The 19,144-nt window shown below is 56.2% G+C and overlaps 2 protein-coding genes across 4 annotated transcripts in view; one reads left to right on the top strand and one right to left on the bottom strand.

Moving 5' to 3' along the window:
- Positions 1 to 19,144, top strand: part of NTMT1 (N-terminal Xaa-Pro-Lys N-methyltransferase 1) — a 47,826-nt gene that overhangs the window by 15,906 nt on the left and 12,776 nt on the right. The gene's annotated exons all lie outside the window — the stretch shown is intronic.
- Positions 8,631 to 19,080, bottom strand: C15H9orf50 (chromosome 15 C9orf50 homolog). 3 transcript variants are annotated; one of them, XM_050760152.1, is made up of 9 exons: positions 18,976 to 19,080; positions 18,731 to 18,865; positions 15,729 to 16,432; positions 15,408 to 15,498; positions 15,188 to 15,304; positions 11,537 to 11,700; positions 9,830 to 9,971; positions 9,470 to 9,625; positions 8,631 to 8,821 (listed from the first exon to the last, which is right to left on the bottom strand). In XM_050760152.1, the coding sequence occupies exons 3-9, from the start codon at positions 16,237 to 16,239 to the stop codon at positions 8,812 to 8,814; spliced, it is 1,191 nt and encodes a 396-aa protein (XP_050616109.1). In that variant the 5' UTR covers positions 16,240 to 16,432; positions 18,731 to 18,865; positions 18,976 to 19,080; the 3' UTR covers positions 8,631 to 8,811. The 3 variants fall into 3 exon arrangements, with proteins under 3 accessions (XP_050616109.1, XP_050616107.1, XP_050616108.1); XM_050760150.1 differs by having other exon boundaries at positions 9,481 to 9,625; XM_050760151.1 differs by lacking the exons at positions 18,731 to 18,865; positions 18,976 to 19,080 and adding an exon at positions 17,482 to 17,691 and having other exon boundaries at positions 9,481 to 9,625.

Below are 19,144 nucleotides of genomic sequence, written 5' to 3'. Positions count from 1 at the left end.
GCGTGTGCTCTGAGTGTGTATGCAAGCGTGCGTGTGTGGTTAGGTGTGCAGAACTGGGCAGGACTGGCTGGGCTTGGATCCTAGCTTTGCCACTTCCTGGCTGTGTGACCTTGGGTGAGTGACCCAACCTCTCTGTGCCTCAAGTGTGAGGAGTAATGGAGTTAATCAGAGAAATCCCACAGTACAGTGCTGTGTTCAACTTTATCTACTATGATTATTATTCCAAAAGGGCTGACCATGAGATTTCTTTAGGAATGGGCTCTAAACTGGAGGAAGGGGTTCGAGGATGGGTCTCAGAAGGTTCTAGAAGGGCCTAGAACTGGTTGTAAAGTTTTGGTTGTGGGGTGGCTGTTTTTCTGGACAAAGCAGGTCCTGAGCTTACAGCATTCTCATGACCCCCTAAGGTTGTGTCCCTTGCACCAGGGTGGATGGCACCTCCAGTACTTTGGAGGTTTCATCCCACACAACTTTTTATTTTTTTATTTATTTTTAATTAATTTATTTATTTTTTAAAGAGATGGTGCTGGGGCCGGGGGGTGGGGGGGGTCTCACCTTGTGGATCAGTCTGGTCTCAAGTTCCTGGCTTCAAGCGATCTTCCTGCCTTAGCCTCCCAAAGTGCTGGGGTTACAGGTGTGAGCCACACACAGTTTTTGAGGGGCTGCTGTCACTTGCCTGTGGCTAGTCAGGACAGGACCCAAGTTGTCCTGCAGACCTGCCACAGTCGCCCACAAGTGGGGCCACACGTGCTCAGAGAAAGTGAGCCCCTTCACTCGGGAATTCTTTAAAGGCTGAGACAGCAACACACTTTGTATCTAAACCAGCGCCCTTCTCCAGGATAGGGAGGCACAAAACCAGATTTCAAAGGCGAGCTTTGGATAAACAAACACAATTAAAATAATGCTTCAAACCCAAATGGTGAACAGAGCAGCAGCCCCAGGCACGTTCAGCCAGCTGATGCTGGCCCTGCCTGGCGACCAGACAGGCCCAGGGGGCACTCCAGGAGCCTCAGTGGTACAGCTGGAGCCTAGGAGACCAGGCCCCCAAATCTGCCCCACGCCCCCAGCGAGCCACCTAGCCCGACCCATCCTCCAGGCCTAGCGGGGACTCCTGCCAGCTCCATCCTGTGGCTCTGTCAGGCTGAGGGACTCCATTGCCCAAACCTCACCTGCTGCAGTTGGGGGCTTCTCCATCCGGCATCAGGGAGATTGTAAGTCTGTGCTGAGGGGCAGTGCCCACCTGGGGAAACATGAGCCTGCTCCTGGGGGGGCCACTGCAGCTTGGTGAGTTCCCACCCTGGTTCTGCTGTGTGGCCTCAGGACAGTGGCTGCACCTCTCGGAGCCTCGTGTGGAAATGGAAATCATCACAGTACCTTTGTGGCTCCCTCCTTGGCAGCCCTTGCAATTAGGGCAGGAGAGAAGCTGTGAGGAGGCTGAGGGGGTTTGGTGAGCATGCGGAAGGACGTGGATTCCACTGTGCCAAGGCCAGGCTCTACGCCCGGACCACCGGAACACCCACACTTGCCGTGTGACACTCTGGGCTCCGGTTTCTCCATCTATACAATTCAGTGGCCTTGAGAGAGCCTTGTATGATTTCCTGGTCGGACTGTGAAGTGAGAAGCTAAGTGCAGAAGAGTGTGTACAATACAGAATGTACGTGAAATCCTCACGAAAATACGAAAACCACGCATGCGCAGGCCTCCTTGTGTGTGCACAGAATACCTCTGGGAGGTACACAGGAAACTGGGTTACCCAGTGGGAGGGACCAGGGTTAGGTGAGAGACCAGCAGGGAGGGGCTTTCTTCCCACTGGTTTCTCGTTTGTGCCTTCCAAATGCTGTGCACAAGTATGCTATCTAGTCAATATTCAGGTGTAGGGGTATTTTTAAAGGCCTCTGGTCAGGCACGGTGGCGCACGCCTGTAATCCCAGCACTTTGGGAGGCTGAGGCAGGCGGATCACTTGAAGTCAGGAGTTCAAGACCAGCCTGGCCAACATGGTGAAACCCTGTCTCTACCGAAAATACAAAAATTTCCAAACGTGGTGGCACATGCCTGTAATCCCAGCTACTTGGGAGGCTGAGACAGGAGAATCGCTTGAACCTGTAAGGTGGAGGACGCAGTGAGCCGAGATCGCACCACTGCACTCTGCACAGTGCGAGAGTGTCTCAAAAATAAAAATAAAAGTCCTCTCAGAGCTTTGCTGCTCCTGACCTGCCTGGTGCTGGCCCAGCTCCCAGGGAGCTGCGCTGAGGTGTCCTGGGGAGCCACGGCAGGGTTTTGGGGTCAGGCAGGACAAAGCTCACTCCTGACTGTCCTCTCCAGGGAGCTGCCCATCTGACCAGCCTCACTCCAGCCCCTCGGCCTCTCTGCCTGGCCGATTCTTCCAGGAGACCCTCTGCAACCCTCCCGCCAGCCCTCCGCCCAGCCGCAGCTCAGCATTGCCGTAGTTTAGTGCCTGTGTATGGGGCAGTTAAATCTGTGGGACCCAGGGCAAAATGAAAAGCAGGACCTCTTGTTCCTGATGTATTGCAAATTTCAAGATGGCAACCGCACAGCAGGAAGCCTGTGCAGGGCCCTTCTAAGCCTGGGGCCCTGTGCACCTGCAGGGGTCACACACCTGTGCAGCCGGCCCATCTGTATCTCCCCAGTCCAGACACAAGCTCCCTGGGACAGAGTTTGCCAGGATAGCCAGCCTGGACATACTGGCTATGGCCCTGCTGTCCATGGCCTTGCTGGGCTAGTGGAAATCTAGGCCAGCTTCCTAGAGGAGGAAACCTCAGCCTCAGAGAAGGCAGCTGCTCTGTGCTCCCCTGCACAGGTGCCTGGGCCTCCCTTTCTTATACGATTTCTTATCTGGAGCTCAGCTGTGTGACCCTGGTCAAGGTACTTAACCTCTCTGTGGCCTGGTTTCTTGATCTGCAGGGGTTGGGCCTACTCCCGAGTCGTGCCCTCCTTCAAGGGGAGGTAAGCTTTAAGCACGGGAGTGTTTAGAGCAGCATCTGCAAATAGCACTTGCTCCATAGCGTTCATCATGATTCCTCTGTGATTTCCTGCTGGACTCTGAGCTCCATGAGGTCAGGCCGCGGGTTCATCTTGCTCTCACAGATTCCTGGTTGCCCTGATTAACGTGGCCAGATAATCAACATGACCAGAACAGCTGTGGGCTGTGTTAGAAGTTACTAGAAGTTACTTGTGGCCGGCCTGGGGGAGGTGACGTCCCCTGGAGAACATGCTTCGGGTCATTGAGATGGCTGGGAAGTGTATGGGCCAGGATGTTCCTATAGGAAGATTCTTTTGGGGTTTGCTACACTCTTCAGCCATGAGAGTTAGAAGTCTTCCCAGAGCCAGGCAGGAGGGGCTCCCTGGGAGTTTGGGGGGCATCACACTGAAGCCCCCTCAGCTGCCAGGTGCAGTAAATAAGCCAGGGAAACATAGGTGGGTGAGTCTTTAAGGATCCCCGGGCTCCATGATGGCAGAGGCAGAGGAGCTGCTCCAGGCCGCCGTGCTTGGGGTCCGAGTCTGACTGTTTGGGAGAATTCCAGAGCCCTAGAGACACCTGGCCCAGTCTGGTGAGTCCAATCCCTGCTTCTGGCCCAGCCACCATCCAGCATCCAAAGCTGGCTCCGATGGGTTGAAACAGCAGCGAGCATCCCCCTTCTTGGTGCTGTTCATAGGGGAATGTTGAGGCTTGTGGGGCTGCCCGGAGGTGGTGTCACATGTCTCCATGGAAGGGTTTCACTGCCTCCAACAGGAAGGTGCAGACCATCTGTCGCTTACGGTGTATTTGGGAGGGAAGACAGAACGACCCAGAGAGGCAGAAATGATGGGAGAGGGCGGGCAAGTGGTGGGGTGGGGTCGAAAAAATAGCCCCGATAAAGGCAGAACAGCCGGAATGAGCGCTAGGCAGCCCCACACGGCTGTGAAGCAGGGTGTGTGTGTGTGTGTGTGTGTGTGTGTGTGTGTGTGTGTGTGTATGTGTATATGTATATTTTGGCTAGGGGAACACCAGCCCTTCCCTCTGCCTGCTCAACAGCTTTCCCATGTCGGTTTCCTCCCCGGTCCACGAGAATTGCATCACCAGCCTTCCTGTGGGACCGGAAAGGCAGTAGCAGTCACCTGCCTTTCCGTGCGTTCCTCTGGTCAGTTCTGACCATGCCCCCACCTGGTTGCTGTCAGAAAGCCCAGGTGTCCACCCCATCCCCTGCACAGAGGATTGAGTCTCTGCTCTCTGCTCCCAAGGCCTCTCATCCCAGCACTTGTCACTGTGTCCTGGAAATGCCCAGTCTGAGCGACGTTCCCCATGACTCTAGGCTCCCGGGGGCGGGGCTGCCCGGGCAGGTACCCACTCAGGGCCCAGCATGGGTGTGGTACTTGGCTGAGTCTCTTTGGGCTGCTTAACAGATGACCAAAGCCTGGGTGGCGGCTTCGAAGCAACAGAATGTATTCCTCCCAGGCTGCAGGCTGGCAGTCCGAGATCAGGGTGCCGGCATGGTCGGGTTCCAGTGACAGCCCTCCTCCAGGTTGCACACTGCTGGCCTCTTGCTGTATCCACACAAGGAGGAAGGGGCAAGGCCTTTCTGGGGCCTCTTTTTCTTTTCTTTATCTTTTTTTTTTTTTGAGACGAAATCTTGCTCTGTTGCCCAGGCTGGCGTGCAGTGGCATGATCTCGGCTCACTGCAGCCTCCGCATCTTGGGCTCAAGTGATTCCCCTGCTTCAGCCTCCCCAGTAGCTAGGATCACAGGTGTCCACCACCATGTGAGGCTAATTTTTTCATTTTTAGTAGAGATGGGTTTTCACCATGTTGGCCAGGCTGGTCTCGAACTCCTGACCTCAGGTGATCCACCCGCCTCGGCCTCCCAAAGTGCTGGGATTACAGGCGTGAGTCACAGCACTCGACCTCTGGCCTCTCTTATAAGGGCAGGAATCCCACGTGTGAGGGCTCCACCTTCATGACCTGATCACCTGTCAACGGCCCCACCTCCTCATACCATCACATTAGACCTGGGGTTCCAGCATATGAATTTTGGGGGGACACGTTCAGTCCATAACAGAGCTGAATGAGCCACCTGCAGAATGGCTCATTCCTGGCTCCCTCCTCTCCCTCCCACCAGGCTCCTGCCTGGAGCCAGCGCCCTCTTCTCCACTTCAGTCATGGGTCCTGCCCACCAGCCTTGAGGCTTCCAGCTCCTTCCAGACCCTGTGCACCTGCCCAGTTCCACCCTCTCTAAATAAACGCCTCTCCTTCCTTGACCTTGCCCTGATCCTACCTCCTCCGAGGGGCCCCGTGTGCGGGAGGAAGCAGCAGCCCCCAGAGGACCACGTTCAGCGGGAGACAGGGCTTCCCCGTGAAGAGGTGCTGAGTGCGAATCCCCACTCCAACACCTGGTCACTGTGTGATCTTGAGAAAGAGTTGAGCCTCTCTGGGCCCTGGCTTCCCCAACAGCCAAAGGTTGTAGAAAGCAGCTTACGAGAGAGCTCCTGTGCATGCGGCCGAAGGCCTTGCTGGCACAGGACATCTGTAGGACCAGTTCCAGCTCCAGTCGGCACCACCAGCACACCCAGGTGAGACCCCCTGAGCCCTCAGGGTTTCAGTGTCCTTATTTGCAAACAGGGCTAAGGAGCCACCTTGCAGGGGTGCAGAGGCGTGGGGAGGTGGGGACACCTAGAAAGGGACAGTGACCTCCTGCCTCTCCCAGCTCTGCCCTCTGCTTTGGGTCAGACTCATTCCTCCCCCTCCACCCAAATAGACCCAGCTCCCATTCTCCCCTGTCCTGGCTGGGCACAGGACTGCCCATGGCCAATGGCAGGGGTGGGGTTGGGGCTTGCGCCTGCCTTGATCCCAGCTGCTCAGATGGGTCTGAGTTGCGGGGAGCAGAGCTTTCCTGGCCTCCCCGACATGCTGCTTCCTGAAGCCCAGGAGGGGCAGCCCTCCACACCACAACCCCCCCACTCCCACCAGCCCTGAGTGGAAATGCCCCACGGAAAAGGGCCCTGTTGGGGCCCCTGGGGAGGCCACCAGTCTGGGGTCACTGCCAAAGAGGGTGAGAGATGGGCCCCCGAGGGTCCCCGGGGAACAGCTGGGAATGGGTCCATCCCCTGAATGCCTCGCTCCCTCTTCCTCATCCCGTCCTTGGTCACCCTAAGTTCATGGTAGGGGACATGCTGGTGTACAGACAAGGGGCTACAGAGGGCCAGGGGGAGGCGTCTGGGCCTCCAGGGCAGCAGGTGACCCCGAATGTGGGGGCTGCGGCCCTGGGAGACCCCGAGAGACGCCGTGTATGTGTGAGGTCGGCCTGTGTGCACGGTCTGTTTGTGGGGCAGGAGTCCGTGTACCTGTGTGGTGTGTGTGTCTGAAGGGGGTGTCTGTGGGGTGTTGTGTCTGTGTACCATGTGGGTGTGGCCCTGTGGTGTGCCTGTGTGTGTCTCGGGTTGCTTATCTCGGTGGTGGGTGTAAGTGCCAAAAGCGGCGGGACTGAGGCTCCCATCCTCCGTCTGTGGTCTGCGGGGAGGGAGCGGGCAGCGCAGGGAGAGGACAGGAGCGCTGCGGGATCCCGGGGCCTTGCGTGCCGAGCCACAGGGGAGAGGTGGAGGGGAAAGGGAGGAGGAGGGTGGGGGAGGAGAAAGGGGGGAAGGGGAAGGGTAAGCGTAAGCGGGGGGGGGGGGGGGGGGGGGTCTCCCTGAAAGCCCCGCCCAGCGACAGCCCCCCCCCAGCGTGGTGCCCCCCGGCGCGGGCAAGGGCGTGGAGTCCGGGGTCGCGGGGGCCCGCGGGGGCGCCGAGACCCGCCCAGGGCTCTCCACGCGGACTCCGGCTTCAGTGCTCGGCGCTGCTGCACGGCTGCAAGCCTAGCAATTTTGGGCTGAACAACAAAAGCCAGAGAGAGGGAAGTTGGGGGGCGGGGGCGGAGCGTTTCCTCCCACCCGCCAGGGCCGGCCGCGGGCTCGTAGCAGCTGCCAGGAGGTCGCGCGGCCAGAGCTGGGCTGTGCGGGGCCAGCAGCGCGGAGGCGGAGGCCGGCGGGCGCGAGCGCCAGCGCCGCGCGAGGGGAAAAGTTTCCGACCCTGGAGCGAGAGGCTGAGAAGTTTCGGCCGCGCCAGGCGTAGCCAAAGCCAGGCCAACACTGCCCCCGCGTGGGCGCGTTGGGGCGCTGCAGCCGGAGCAGGGGCCGGGGCCTGCCGCGACCCTTGGGGGAAACTGAGGCTCAGAGAGGGCGAGGTGGGTTGCGCAAGGCCACCTGGAGGAGGGGCGGTAGAATCAGGCCTGCTGAGACCCCCCGGCTCTCCAGGAAATAAAGAGTCTGGGTCAGGGGACGGGGCGTGAAAGTCCAGAAAGGGAGACAGAGGGGAGGGGACGTCCCAGGGACAGAATGCCACTCCTCGTCCTGGCTGTGTCTCCACCCCCTTCCTTCCAGGAACCCCCCGAGTCCAGCAGTCAGGTACCCGGTGGAGGGGCGGTGGCAGCGCTGTCTTCTTCCTATCCCCGCAGAGTTTGTCTAAACTGTCTAGCTCTGTTGCCCTTCTGGAGTCAGGGCGCCTCTCCCAAAAGGCCTCCCCCATACACAACCCATCCGGGCCCTAAGGACCCCCACCAGCCACCGCCCAGCCCAGTCCCACCGTTTGCAGCCCATTCCTTTGCCCTTAAGGCGCCAGGGTGTGGATTCCCTGCTGTTTCCTCAGCGACCAGGAGGTGGCGAGAAAGACCCGGATCCTGGGTAATGGCGCGGGGCTGGGGGCCACCGGCAGGGGCAAACCTGGTGGGCAGGGGCTTGGCGGTGGCCTGGGGGTGCTGGGTCAGTGCCTGCCACCTTGTCTTTCGCCACCTCCTGATATGGATTTGAACATCCACTCCCTCATCCCCAGACTAGGAGAGAAACGGCGGGCCCCAGCCCGTCCCACCCGGGTGCTTTGCGTTCCAGGACCAGAGGGTACCAACCCCTCCGGGAAACTAACACAGGGCTCTTTTCCCTGGGCTGGAGTCTGGACGCCCTCACTCCACAGTGGATGTCAAGATGGAGGCTTGGAGGGGGAGGACAGAAGCTTGGGGCGGGGGTTCTCCACCCCTAGGCTGAGTTTCCAGCAGGTGCCTGCTTCAGGTGTGGGCTGATCTAGGTCGACAAAGGCTTGGTCCCAAGGTTTTTGGGTTTTGTTGTTGTTGTTGTTTGATTTTTGAGACAAGGTCTCACTCTCTCGCGCAGGCTGGAGTGCAGTGGCGCGATCACAGCTCACTGCAGCCTCAACCTCCTGGGCTCAAGTGATCTGCCCGCCTCAGCCTCCCAAGTACCTGAGGCTAGAGGCGTGGACCACCACACCCAGGTTTTTTGTTTTGTTTTGTTTTTTTAAGAGGCAGGGTCTATGTTGCTCAGGCTGGTCTCAAACTCCTGGGCTGAAGCCATCCTCCTACCTTGGCCTTCCAAAGTGCTGGGATTACAGGCGTGGACCATCGTGCCCAGCATGTTCCCAGGTTTGAGGTGTGTGGCAGGGTCTCCCACCTTCCAGAAGAGGGGTTCACTTGGTACAAGTCCTGAACCCCAGGGATACCCTGTCCCCACCCCTCAGCCTCATCCTGGCTGTGTCTCCATCCCCTTCCTTCCAGGAACCCCCAGAGACCAGCAATCAGGTACCCAGAAAGGCTTGTGTGAGACCTACTGGCAGGTCCCAGCCACCTGGGATGTGCCTTTATTTGTGGGCAAGGAAGGACGCTCCTCATTGCCTGGCCCATGTGTGTCCCTGGCCTTGGGCTCGCGGGTGTTCACCTCTGATCTGGCTGCAGTGTTGTGGAGGCCAGGAGGCGATGGTACCCCTTAGGGCGGCCTTGCTTCAGGACCGACTGCAGTGAGACAGAGGACCAGCTGGCTGCTACTGGGACCTCAGGGCAGGGGACTGGGCTCCCAGCAGGATTCTACGCTGAAGCCCTGTCGGGCAGGTAGTGCTGCCAGCCCCATTTTAAAAGATGAGGAAACAGATGCAAGGTTGAGCACGGTGGCTCACGCCTGTCATCCCAGTGCTTTGGGAGGCCAAGGCGGGCGGATCACCTGAGGTCGGGAGTTCCAGACCAGCCTGGGCAGCATAGTGAAACCCCGTCTCTACTAAAAATACAAAAATTAGCTGGGAGTGGTGGTGGGTGTCCCCATTGTGGAGGTTGCAGTGAGCCAAGATTGTGCCACTGCACTCCAGCCTGGGCCACAGAGCAACACTCTGTCTCAAAAAAGGAGAGGGGAGGGGAGGGGAGGGGAGGGGAGGGAGGGGAGGGGAGGGGAGGGGAGGGAGGGGAGACGCAGAAAGGAACTGTGATCGGAACCCAGGCACCTGGCTTACAGCCGCCCCTTGACTGCTGCACTTTGAGGGAGATGCAGGAACACAGCGTGGCCACTGCAAGCCCCCACGGTGACTTGGCTCGCAGGGAGGATCCACTCCCAGCCCCAGCCACCCCACCAAACAGGGCTGCTCCCGGGGCCAGCTGCCAGCAGGGGCTCACCATTTGCCCACCTGCTCCAGGTTGCCGTACGGGTCCAAGAAGGCTCGGAGGCCGCTTCGCGGTCTCTGAGCAGCGCCCTTCTTCCCTGAACAGAAGGGCACGCTGCTGTTCATGGAGGTGTCCTCAGAAAGATAGCCCTGTGTCTTCTGGGGGGACCTGGGGGAGACAGGACCCCATGAGCTTCCTGGACTCTGAGTCCCCGGCCCACCCATGGCTGGCAGGGCCCTTGAGGACCCACACTGACAACCCGCCTGTTGCCGGGTGGGGAGGTCTGTAAGCAAGCGGGGTGGGGAGCCCTGGCAATGTCGGCGAGTCCCATCCCCTTCCCCAGAGCCACACAGGCCAGCACAGTCCCAGCACCAGGAGCTGGCCAGGGTCTCCTCCTTGGCCTCAGGGTACAGGGCTTTGGGCAAACTCTCCAGCCGTTTTCCGACACTCCCAAACACCCGCTCCGACGCCACTGGCAGGGCAGCCTTCTGGTTCACAATGACGCTCTGTTGGACTGCAGGAGAGAGGGCAGGGTGAGATCCCTGCCCAGGAGGAGGGCACTGGTGCCCCCACCCTCTTTTCCTCCCTCTGGCAGGCAAGGCCGGTCAGAGCCCTGTCTCCATGGCAACCCCAGGCTCCCCAGTGCCTTCTGGCTGCCTCCGGAGAAGGCTTGGGTTTTAAAACCACCTTGCGTGACTGTTGCTGTTATACCCAAGCTGTGCCCCTGCGCATCCCCACTCGTGCTGCAGCCAAAAGCGTGCCCCCTTTCTCGCAGCGGGGAGACTGCTTACCCCATCATAGAAATCCCAGAAACCATGCTGAGAGTGCTGAGGGCTTCAGGGAGGGCTGTCTCAGGGCTGGGGGCTCTTCCCGTCCAACAGCAGCCATGTGAGATGGTCCAAGGACCCTGAATTCCCCAATGGCTGCCGCAGGATGGAAAGGGCTGGGAAGCAGCAGGCTGGCCCCCACATATCCTGGGCACCCTGCTGCCCTGGACACCATGATAGCTCCTTATGGCCAGTGGCTGACACAGAATCATCTCCCGTATGCACCAGCTGCCATTCACATGAAATTGTTTCTCCTGGGCTTGTCCTGGCCTTATATTCCCAAGAGGGGCCCGGGGGCACTCTGGCTTCTATTTGTGGCTCTGTGTCACCCACACAAGCCCATTCTGCTTCTGGGGCCTTGGTTTCCCCACCAAACACACAGAAGTTGGACAAAAATCACAGCTTCTAACTCCAGCTTCCTGTGATGCTAAGGCGACTGCGTCAGATCCTCCCAAATCAGCGAAGGTCCTAGGTTTGTAGGGCATCGCCCACAGCTAGACCTTGAGGCAGACATTTCCTGAAACTGCACATAGTAGGTGCTCAATAAATAACTAGAGGAAGTTGACTGTTGGGGGCCCTGGGGGCTGCTGGATCCTGAGAAGACAAGAGGCTGGGTACACGGGAAAAGGTGGAGCCTGGTCAAGGTTATACCAGAGTAAGAACAGGGACTTCTCGCCTGCTTCTCAAAACACACTTCAGAAAGCTCACTGGGAACTGCAAAACAGACACCATTACATCCAGGGCCTGGTGGCTCTTAGCTTCCTTGCTGGACCAGGCAGTGCCAGCTGTCTCCAGGAGAGAGAAAGTCTCCTCTTCCGGCTCTTCCGGGTACCTCCTCAGGCAGCCTTCGAGGGCTGCCTTCATGGATGTCGAAGGAAGATGCTTCCAATGGCATCTGGACCTCCTCCAGCCCCTGTAGGCCATGGGGGCTGCGGAGGGGAGCAAGTGTAGGCTCCAGAGGCTCTGGCTACGGATTTCAAGGTGGGCAGATACAGCGTATGAGGACCCCTTGGCAGCAAGCAGTCCAAGGTGCCGCCCACGTTGGAATACCTCCACTGGACTTCGGACCCTCTACTTGGTCCTCGAAGGTCACCCTGACATCCTCCAGGGTGGCCAGTTCAGGCACATCCTCTGCAGGGTCACTGATCTCTTGGCCTTTGCAAGCCAGTTCCTCACTCCAGGGGCCCAGAGCTACAGCCTCTCTGCCCTCCTGGCTGGAACTTTCTGGAGTCTCCCCATCCCGTCTGCTTACCTGAGCATCTGCGCTCCCAGTAGCGGAGCGTTGTGTCCTGCAGGGTCTCGTCAGCGAATCGCACCCGGAAAGGGCAACGCCGCTTGCGGGGCTTAGAGCCTTCCCCCGAGGGGTTGTGGGTCAGTGCAGCCTTGAGCTTGGGGACCTGTGCACCGTGGGGCCTGCTGAGAGAGGGGAAAGGAGCCTGTGCTCACAGCCCCCCGCCGTACCCCAGCACACACCCACCAACCCCAGACTCGCTGTGAGATTCTGGACAAGTGCCCTACACTGGTCTGTAAGAATGGATAACGCCTATCACAGAAGCCAGCCTTAATGGAGCACTTCCTACCTGCCAGGCAGGCTCAAGCATGGAGGTACACCATCCCACCAAATGCACATGGCCCCCACGAAATGCTGTTATCATTCTCATTTTATAGTTGAAACAGAGGCACAGAGACTATTCCAAAGTCATGCAGCTGTAAGGCGTGGAGCCAAGACCTGCACCCTGGTTCCAGAGCTGGCACCCTCGCACGTAAAGCAATTTAGCAGAGAGGATAAGAATGCCAGCCCAGGAGTCATGCAGTCCTGGGTTTCAGTCCTGACCTTTTTGAGCCTCAGTTTTCTTATCTGTAAAATGGGAATATTGTGCCCACTTTACCGTGTTGTGAAGAAAGGAAATGGGCCGTAGAAGCATCCAGCCCAGGGTCTGTGGGGCCCAGAGGAAACATCACTAACTGGGAGCTGGGTTTTTTTGTTTGTTTTCTTTTTTTTTTGAGACAGTCTCGCTCTATTGCCCAGGCTGGAGTGCAGTGGCACGGTCTCAGCTCACTGCAAGCTCCGCCTCCCGGGTTCACGCTATTCTCCTGCCTCAGCCTCCCGAGTGGCTGAGACTACAGGAGTGCGCCACCACACCCGGCTAATTTTTGTATTTTTAGTAGAAACAGGGTTTCACCTTATTGGCCAGGATGGTCTCAGACGCCTGATCTCAAGTGATCCACCCTCCTAGGCCTTCCTAAGTGCTGGGATTACAGGTGTGAGCCACCGCCCCCCACCCGCTGAGCTGTTACTGTAACTGTCTATCTCAATCATGCCCCATCCCAGCCACATTTTTTTTTTGCAATTTTTTTCCCTTTAAATTATAGGCACAATAATACCATCCTCCTGGGTTTGATGAGTATCAGATGACTTACATGAGACATCTAGGACATGGCTGGCACAGGGTTTGGCCTTAATCAAGGGTATCTGTTATATGTATATTTCATAGATAATATTGTTCCATTTATTGTTGTTAATTTCAGCCTCAACCGGGTGAGGTGGCTCACGCCTGTAATCCCAGCACTTTGGGAGGCCAAGGCAGGCAGATCACAAGGTCAAGAGATCGAGACCATCCTGGCCAACATGGTGAAACCCCGTCTCTACCAAAAATACAAAAAAATTAGCTGGGCACGGTGGCGTGCGCCTGTAGTTCCAGCTACTCGAGAGGCTGAGAATCACTTGAACCCAGGAGGCAGAGGTTGCAGTGAGCCCAGATTGCGCCACTGCACTCCAGCCTAGCGACAGAGTGAGACTCCGTCTCAAAAAAAAAAAAAAAAAAAAAGCCTCAAGGGCAAGGCTGCAGGAAGGCCTGCTTGACCCACCTATAGCTCTGTTATTGAGGAAGGTCATGGCTGGCTGTTGGAATGCACGTATTTATATGTCTGCATCCGTTCATCAGACCACATCTGTATGTCTGTGTAGATGTGGAGGGAATGTTTTTCATCAACCCCCAAAGAGCCAAGCAGTCAGGAGGTGTCAGGACAGTGCCTGGTTACATGCCTTGGGACCTAGTCATCCAACAGTTGTGTGCTCAGGAACCCCTGCTGGCTGCAGGGCCAGGCAAAGGCATAACCCAGCTCTGCCTGCCTGCCTGAAATCTCAGCATCTCCCCTTGAGGGCCACTGGAGCCTGTTCTGAGGCACCCCAGTGTCCCCTGCAGGGCCCACCAGGGAATCTCACACACAGTAAGGTGCTCAAGTATTTGCTCTTGAATATGAAAGTCTGTAACTGTGTCTGTCTCTGCTTTTGCTCACATTTGAGAGACTGAATTCCAAACTTTTATTTATTATATCTTGTGAGAAGTCATGTGTATATTTGGCCTGATTGGTTGAAAGTTCTGAGGTTGATAAATGTGTTTTTTTTTTTTTTTTTTTTTTTTTTTTTTTTTTTTTTTTTTGAGACAGGGTCTTGCTCTGTCACCCAGGCTGGAGTGCAGTGGCACAATCTTGGCTCACTGCAGCCTCAACCTCCCAGACTCAAGCAATCCTTCTACCTCAGCCTCCCCAGTAGCTGGAACCACAGGTATGCACCACCACGCCCAGCTTACGTTTGTAAGTTTTGTAGAGACAGGGTTTCACCATGTTACTCAGGCTGATCTCAAACTCCTAGGCTCAAGCGATCCTCCTGCCTCAGCCTCCCAAAGCACTGGGATTATAGGCATGAGCCACTATGCTTGGCCATGTGATCCAGTTCTAGTTCCTACTCTGATCCATCAGTCATGTCTACCTGGAGTATTGTGCAAGGAAGGGTTCTGAGGCTCAGTGGGGAAATATGATCCATTAGTTTTGTCTGCCATGGGTATCAGATGAGGAGGAATGATATGTATGTGATATATTTACTCTCCCTGGTCTTTAAACTCATGGGCAGTGTCATTCACCCTTCACTCCTGCTTAGGCCTGGGGGAATTTTAACCTGGAGGAACTGTTTCTGTCTTCTTTTCCCCCTCTGTTAAAACTGTGGTATCTAGGCCCAGGTAGGTTCCAATGCCTAGGCTCTTCTCTTACCTCCATCCCTTATTTTTCTCCCAATATTCAACATACAGTAAAACCTAATAAAAGTTAGAGTAAGAAATGGACAAATGATGGTGGGATGGGTAAAAAGATGGAAGACTGGGTGGGTGGGTTGATGGGTGGATGGACTGTGGGGTGAGTTAATGAAAGGGCCTGAATAGAACTGAAGTATGAATGTATGGGTAGATGGACAGATGGGTGGCTGGCTTTTTATGTAGATGGGTATGTAGGTTTGTGGATGGCTTTATGACTAGATTAGCGATGGACAGTGTCCTAGGTTTACAAGTGGATGGAAGGATTTGTAGATGGTTGATCAATGGATGGATGATCAATGGATGGATGATTGATCAATGGATGGATGGATAGAAGTGTGGGAGTTTTAGACGGATGACTGGCTAGCTGGTTGGCCAGGTAGATGAATGGATCCACAAGACACCTGATTCATGGGTGGGTGGGTGAGTGAAAATATGTATGGATGGAGTCATGGGTTCATGATAGATGAATGGGTGGATAGAAAGATAAGATGGATAGATGGAGAGATTCATGAACAGGTGGTAGAAGATCTGGTTCATGGATAAGATGGATGCAAGGATGGATGGGTGAATGGGAAAATGAATATATGAATGGATTCATGGATGAATTATGTGTTGGTAGAAGACCTCATTAATGGATGGGTTGATTGATACATGAACTGGCGAATGAATCTTGAATGGGTTGATAGAAGATCTGATTCATGGACAGATGTATGTAAGGATGGATGAATACATTCATGGGCAAAAGAGGAAAGAAAGGAGGAAAGAAATGCCCCTTTCCTCCACTACCCTACCCTATCCCTCCCATCACTCACTGGTTGGCCTTTTTGACAGTGGTGAATTGTGAGTGATGACCCTTCAGGGACCCCAGAGTAGGTGTCTGATGGAGCGAAATCTTCGTAAGACTATCCTGGAGGTGCGATGACTGGCCCCTTAAAGACAAACAGGCCACATCAGGCATGAGTGACCAGGCTGTCCCTCTCTGGAAACATCGATGGCAACCCCGTCCCCACCAAGAAGGGAACTGACGCTTACCATAGGTCTGGAAGGAATGAACAGTTGGGACACTGCGGAGACCCTGGGCAGTGCTCTAACACACCACTTTGATGTTGTGGTGCTGGGGATGCTGGAGCCAGGAGGAAACACTTGTGAGCCTTGGCTGGGGGATGGTCCTTCCTAGTCATATGGCCTCGGGGTGATGGCAGGCCAGCCTTCAAGGAGGGGTTACGAGGGCTCTGAGATACTCAGCTAACATTAGCATCCTTCTGAGCCGGTGTGGTGAGGGTGTTGGGTGCGGGGACACAAGAGACCACCCCCCCACCAGGAATGACTCGGGCCCGCCCCCCGGGGCCTCACTCAGTGGCTCGGGCTCCTCGGCGCACTTCTGCTGGAGGTGGTGCAGGAACTCACGGAACCTGCTGGGGAGGAGCTCTCCTAGGAAGGCGCCCAAGAAGTCGGGGTCTTCCCTGGCCACGCCCCTCCGGGGGCGCTCGCGCTCTCCAGGCCCGGGCTTCCTGGGCGCCGATTCCCGGGACGCGCCGGCCGAGAGCAGGGGAGGTAGCAGCAGGGACCGCAGCAGCCCCCGCTTCCGCACCGCCCGCCGGCTCGCAGTGAGCAGGGCGGGCAGGCGCGGCGGCGGGAGGCATCCGAAGCCCACCCCGGGCTCGGCGTCCCCTTCCGGCCACCACGCAGCGCCACCTCCCGGGATCCTCGAGCCCCCGGAGCCCCGCGCGCCCAGGGCCGCTCGGAGCGCAGGCGGGGTCAGCTTGGGCAGCCGCGGGTCACTGCTGCGTTGGAAGTCGCCGTCGCCAGGGAGCCCCTTGGGCGCCACCTCCTGGGCCCCTGGGCGAGGTCGACGCCGGAACATGCTTGGCCCCGCGCTCAGCTCACCGCACCCTCAGCGCGCGTGGGTGGGGGGCGCCGGGTGAGGTGGGGAGGGCATAGTCCAGCCCCAGGCCATAGTGCCCCGGGCAGGGCAGCACGGTGCAGGGTGAGCGCCACTGGCCCAGCGGACAGCGAATGGCTTCAGGCGAGAGCTCCCAGAGCCTCTGTTTCCTCACCTGAAAAATGGTGACAGCAAGAGTGGCCAGCTTTGGGGTTGCTGTGACGTTTAAATGAGCACGTACATGCCAGTCTTAGAACAGCGAGCTCGGAACAGTGCCAGGCACGCTGGCCAAGCTTACACATAGACTAGCTGCCGTTCTTAGTATTTAAAAGTTCTTACTATTTAAGATTTAGTCCCAGCTCCACCACTTACTAGCTTTGTAACCTTGGCCAAGCCAATTAACTTTCCCTCTGCCTTCCCTGGGGGCTCTGGTCTGCAGAATGGGGATAATAGCAGCACCTGCCTCTTTGCAGCCGTGAAATGGCATCACCACTGGTAGAGAGAGCACTTAGCCTGCCTTGCAGTGTTCAGATCGTGGAAGCTGTTACCGTCATTAGTGCTCTACTGGGAATTAGGAAACCTGGAACCAGCTTGAGGGAAGAAAGACCTGACCAGCAGCCTCCCAGCCCTGGTGATGCCTCAGAGACCCCTGGGTGGGGAGCCTGTTGAAAGTACAGATGACTTACCCCCAGCCCCCATTCTGATTCAGTAAGTCTCTGCTGGAACCAAGACACTTTGTTGTTGTTGTTGTTAAAGAGATGGGGTCTTGCTAAGAGATGGAGTCCTGCTGTCGCCCATGCTGGAGTGCAGTAGCACCATCATAGCTCACTGCAGCCTCAAATTCTTGGGCTCAAGCGATCCTCCCGCCTCAGCCTCCTGAGTAGCTGGGACTACAGGCACACGCCACCACAGTCGGCTAATTTTTGTATTTTTTGTAGAAATGGGGTGGAAATTTTTTGTATTTATGTTGCGCGGGCTGGTCTTGAACTGCTGGGCTCAAGTGATCCACCTGCCTTGGCCTCCCAAAGTGCTGGGATCACAGGCATGAGCCCCCACTTCTGGCCAAGACACAGACTTCTAACAAACTCCGCTTTGGGAGGCAGAGCCCCAGTCCTACTCCCAGCTCTGACACTGAGGGGTCTCTGAGCCTGCTTCCTCCCCACCATACCCCACTCCCAGATTGTTGTCAGCTCTGAGCTGGCTCCTGGGCAGTGTCACACTCACCCTGGTGGGCTTCTGGGCAGGGCCTGAGAAGGTCCTGTGAGTTTAGAGCTCTCTACAGGCAGGCTAGCCCTTGGGAGAGCCCATCATCCCTGCCTGGTGCCTCTCCCAGCCCCTCCCTGCTGCCTCTGGGCTGTTTCAGGGTCATTGTGATCCGCACCTCACCCCTGGGCACCTGAAGAGCAGTGGGCACCAAGGCCTGGGGACTGAGGGTGAGGCTATTGTGTCCTGGATGCCCTGGCCGTAACCACCCAGGGCACTGGGACTCTGACCAGGGCAGCCAGGCCTTCCAGATCTGGGAGGCGCAGGCTGGGTGGCTCTGGAAGTAGAACTTCCACCCCAAGAGCAGGCAGTCAGAATACAATGGACCTAGAAATTACAGGCACGGTGGCTCCTGCCTGTAATCCCAGCACTTTGGGAGGCCGAGGCGGGCAGATCACCTGAGGTCAGGAGTTCAAGACCAGCCCGGCCAACGTGATGAAACCTCGTCTCTACTAAAAATACAAAAATTTGCCGGGCGTGGTGGTGTGCACCTATAATCCCAGCTACTTGGGAGGCTGAGACAGGAGAATCGCTTGACCCTGGGAGGCGGAGATTGCAGTGAGCTGAGATCATGCCACTGCACTCCAGCCTGGGTGACAGAGACTCCATCTCAAAAACAGTAATAATAATAATGATTCAAGGCCTGGGTGCTAGGTGTGCTTCTTGCTATTGAGATGTCATTTGTTTCAGGCAGTCTCAGCTGGCAGACAAAGAAATGTGCGTGTTTACTATTACACACACAGATCTATAAATATTTCTATAGGTAACCATCTGTACTTATATTAAGCTAAACATGAGCTCATGCTGACATCTCCAACTCTAATCCATTACACGGATCATTTGAGACTCTGTCTCAAAAAAAAAAAAAAAAAAAAAAAAAGAGGCCAGGTTGCACTGGCTAATGCCTGTAATCCTAGCACTTTGGGAGGCCAAGGCAGGCGGATTGCCTGAGCTTGGGAGTTCGTAACCAGCCTGGGCCACATGGTGAAACCCCGTCTCTACTAAAATACAAAAAAATTAGCCAGGTGTGGCAGCGTGTGCCTGTAGTCCCAGCTACTTGGGGGGCTGAGGCAGGAGAATTGCTTGAACCCGGGAGGCAGAGGTTGCAGTGAGCTGAGATCGCGCCACTGCACTCCAGCCTACAGAGTGAGACTCCATCTCCAGAAAGGAAAAGAGAAGAGAAGAGAAGAGAAGAAAGAAATTAACATACCCACTTTCAAGTCCATGGTCTGCTGTTTTGCTGTGTGATACTGGAGAAGTGTCTTTTTTCTCAGGACTCCCTGGGCCTTATCTCTGAGTCTTGGCTGGGAGAGGGCCGAGAGGAAGCTCATAGAGTATTGTGAAGCTGGGGTGGGAGACAAAGGTCATTTACATGAGTATTTCACTGGCATGGCATAGTTTCATAATTTGAAAATGAAGAAACGACTTTGTAATTCAAATAACAGAGTGACTCACTAGAGGACACATCGCCAAAGATGTATTCTATTTTCTGTCAATGCTTCTCACCAGGGATGGAGGGACATACTTTCTTGGAGAGCTACAATATTGAGTGGGGGAGGGAGATATTTTTGTATTTATTTAAAGGGTATGTGACTTTTTTTAATGGCTGAGAAACACCAGATTA

The sequence above is a fragment of the Macaca thibetana genome, chromosome 15 (assembly GCF_024542745.1).
Source record: "Macaca thibetana thibetana isolate TM-01 chromosome 15, ASM2454274v1, whole genome shotgun sequence".
In the NCBI taxonomy this organism is placed as follows: domain Eukaryota; kingdom Metazoa; phylum Chordata; class Mammalia; order Primates; family Cercopithecidae; genus Macaca; species Macaca thibetana.
The sequence above is the reverse complement of the archived record's forward strand: the minus strand, read 5'-3'. Positions and strand labels throughout refer to the sequence as shown.

What these genes read in the sequence shown, in the direction of transcription:
- C15H9orf50 (XM_050760150.1), bottom strand. Translation starts at nt 16,239, where the DNA reads ATGTTCCGGCGTCGACCTCGCCCAGGGGCCCAGGAGGTGGCGCCCAAG. An exon ending in CGAGGAGCCCGAGCCACTGA is followed by an intron (nt 15,499 to 15,728) that starts GTGAGGCCCCGG and finishes TCCTGGCTCCAG; the next exon opens with CATCCCCAGCACCACAACAT. An exon ending in CTGGGAGCGCAGATGCTCAG is followed by an intron (nt 9,972 to 11,536) that starts GTAAGCAGACGG and finishes TCTCTCCTGCAG; the next exon opens with TCCAACAGAGCGTCATTGTG.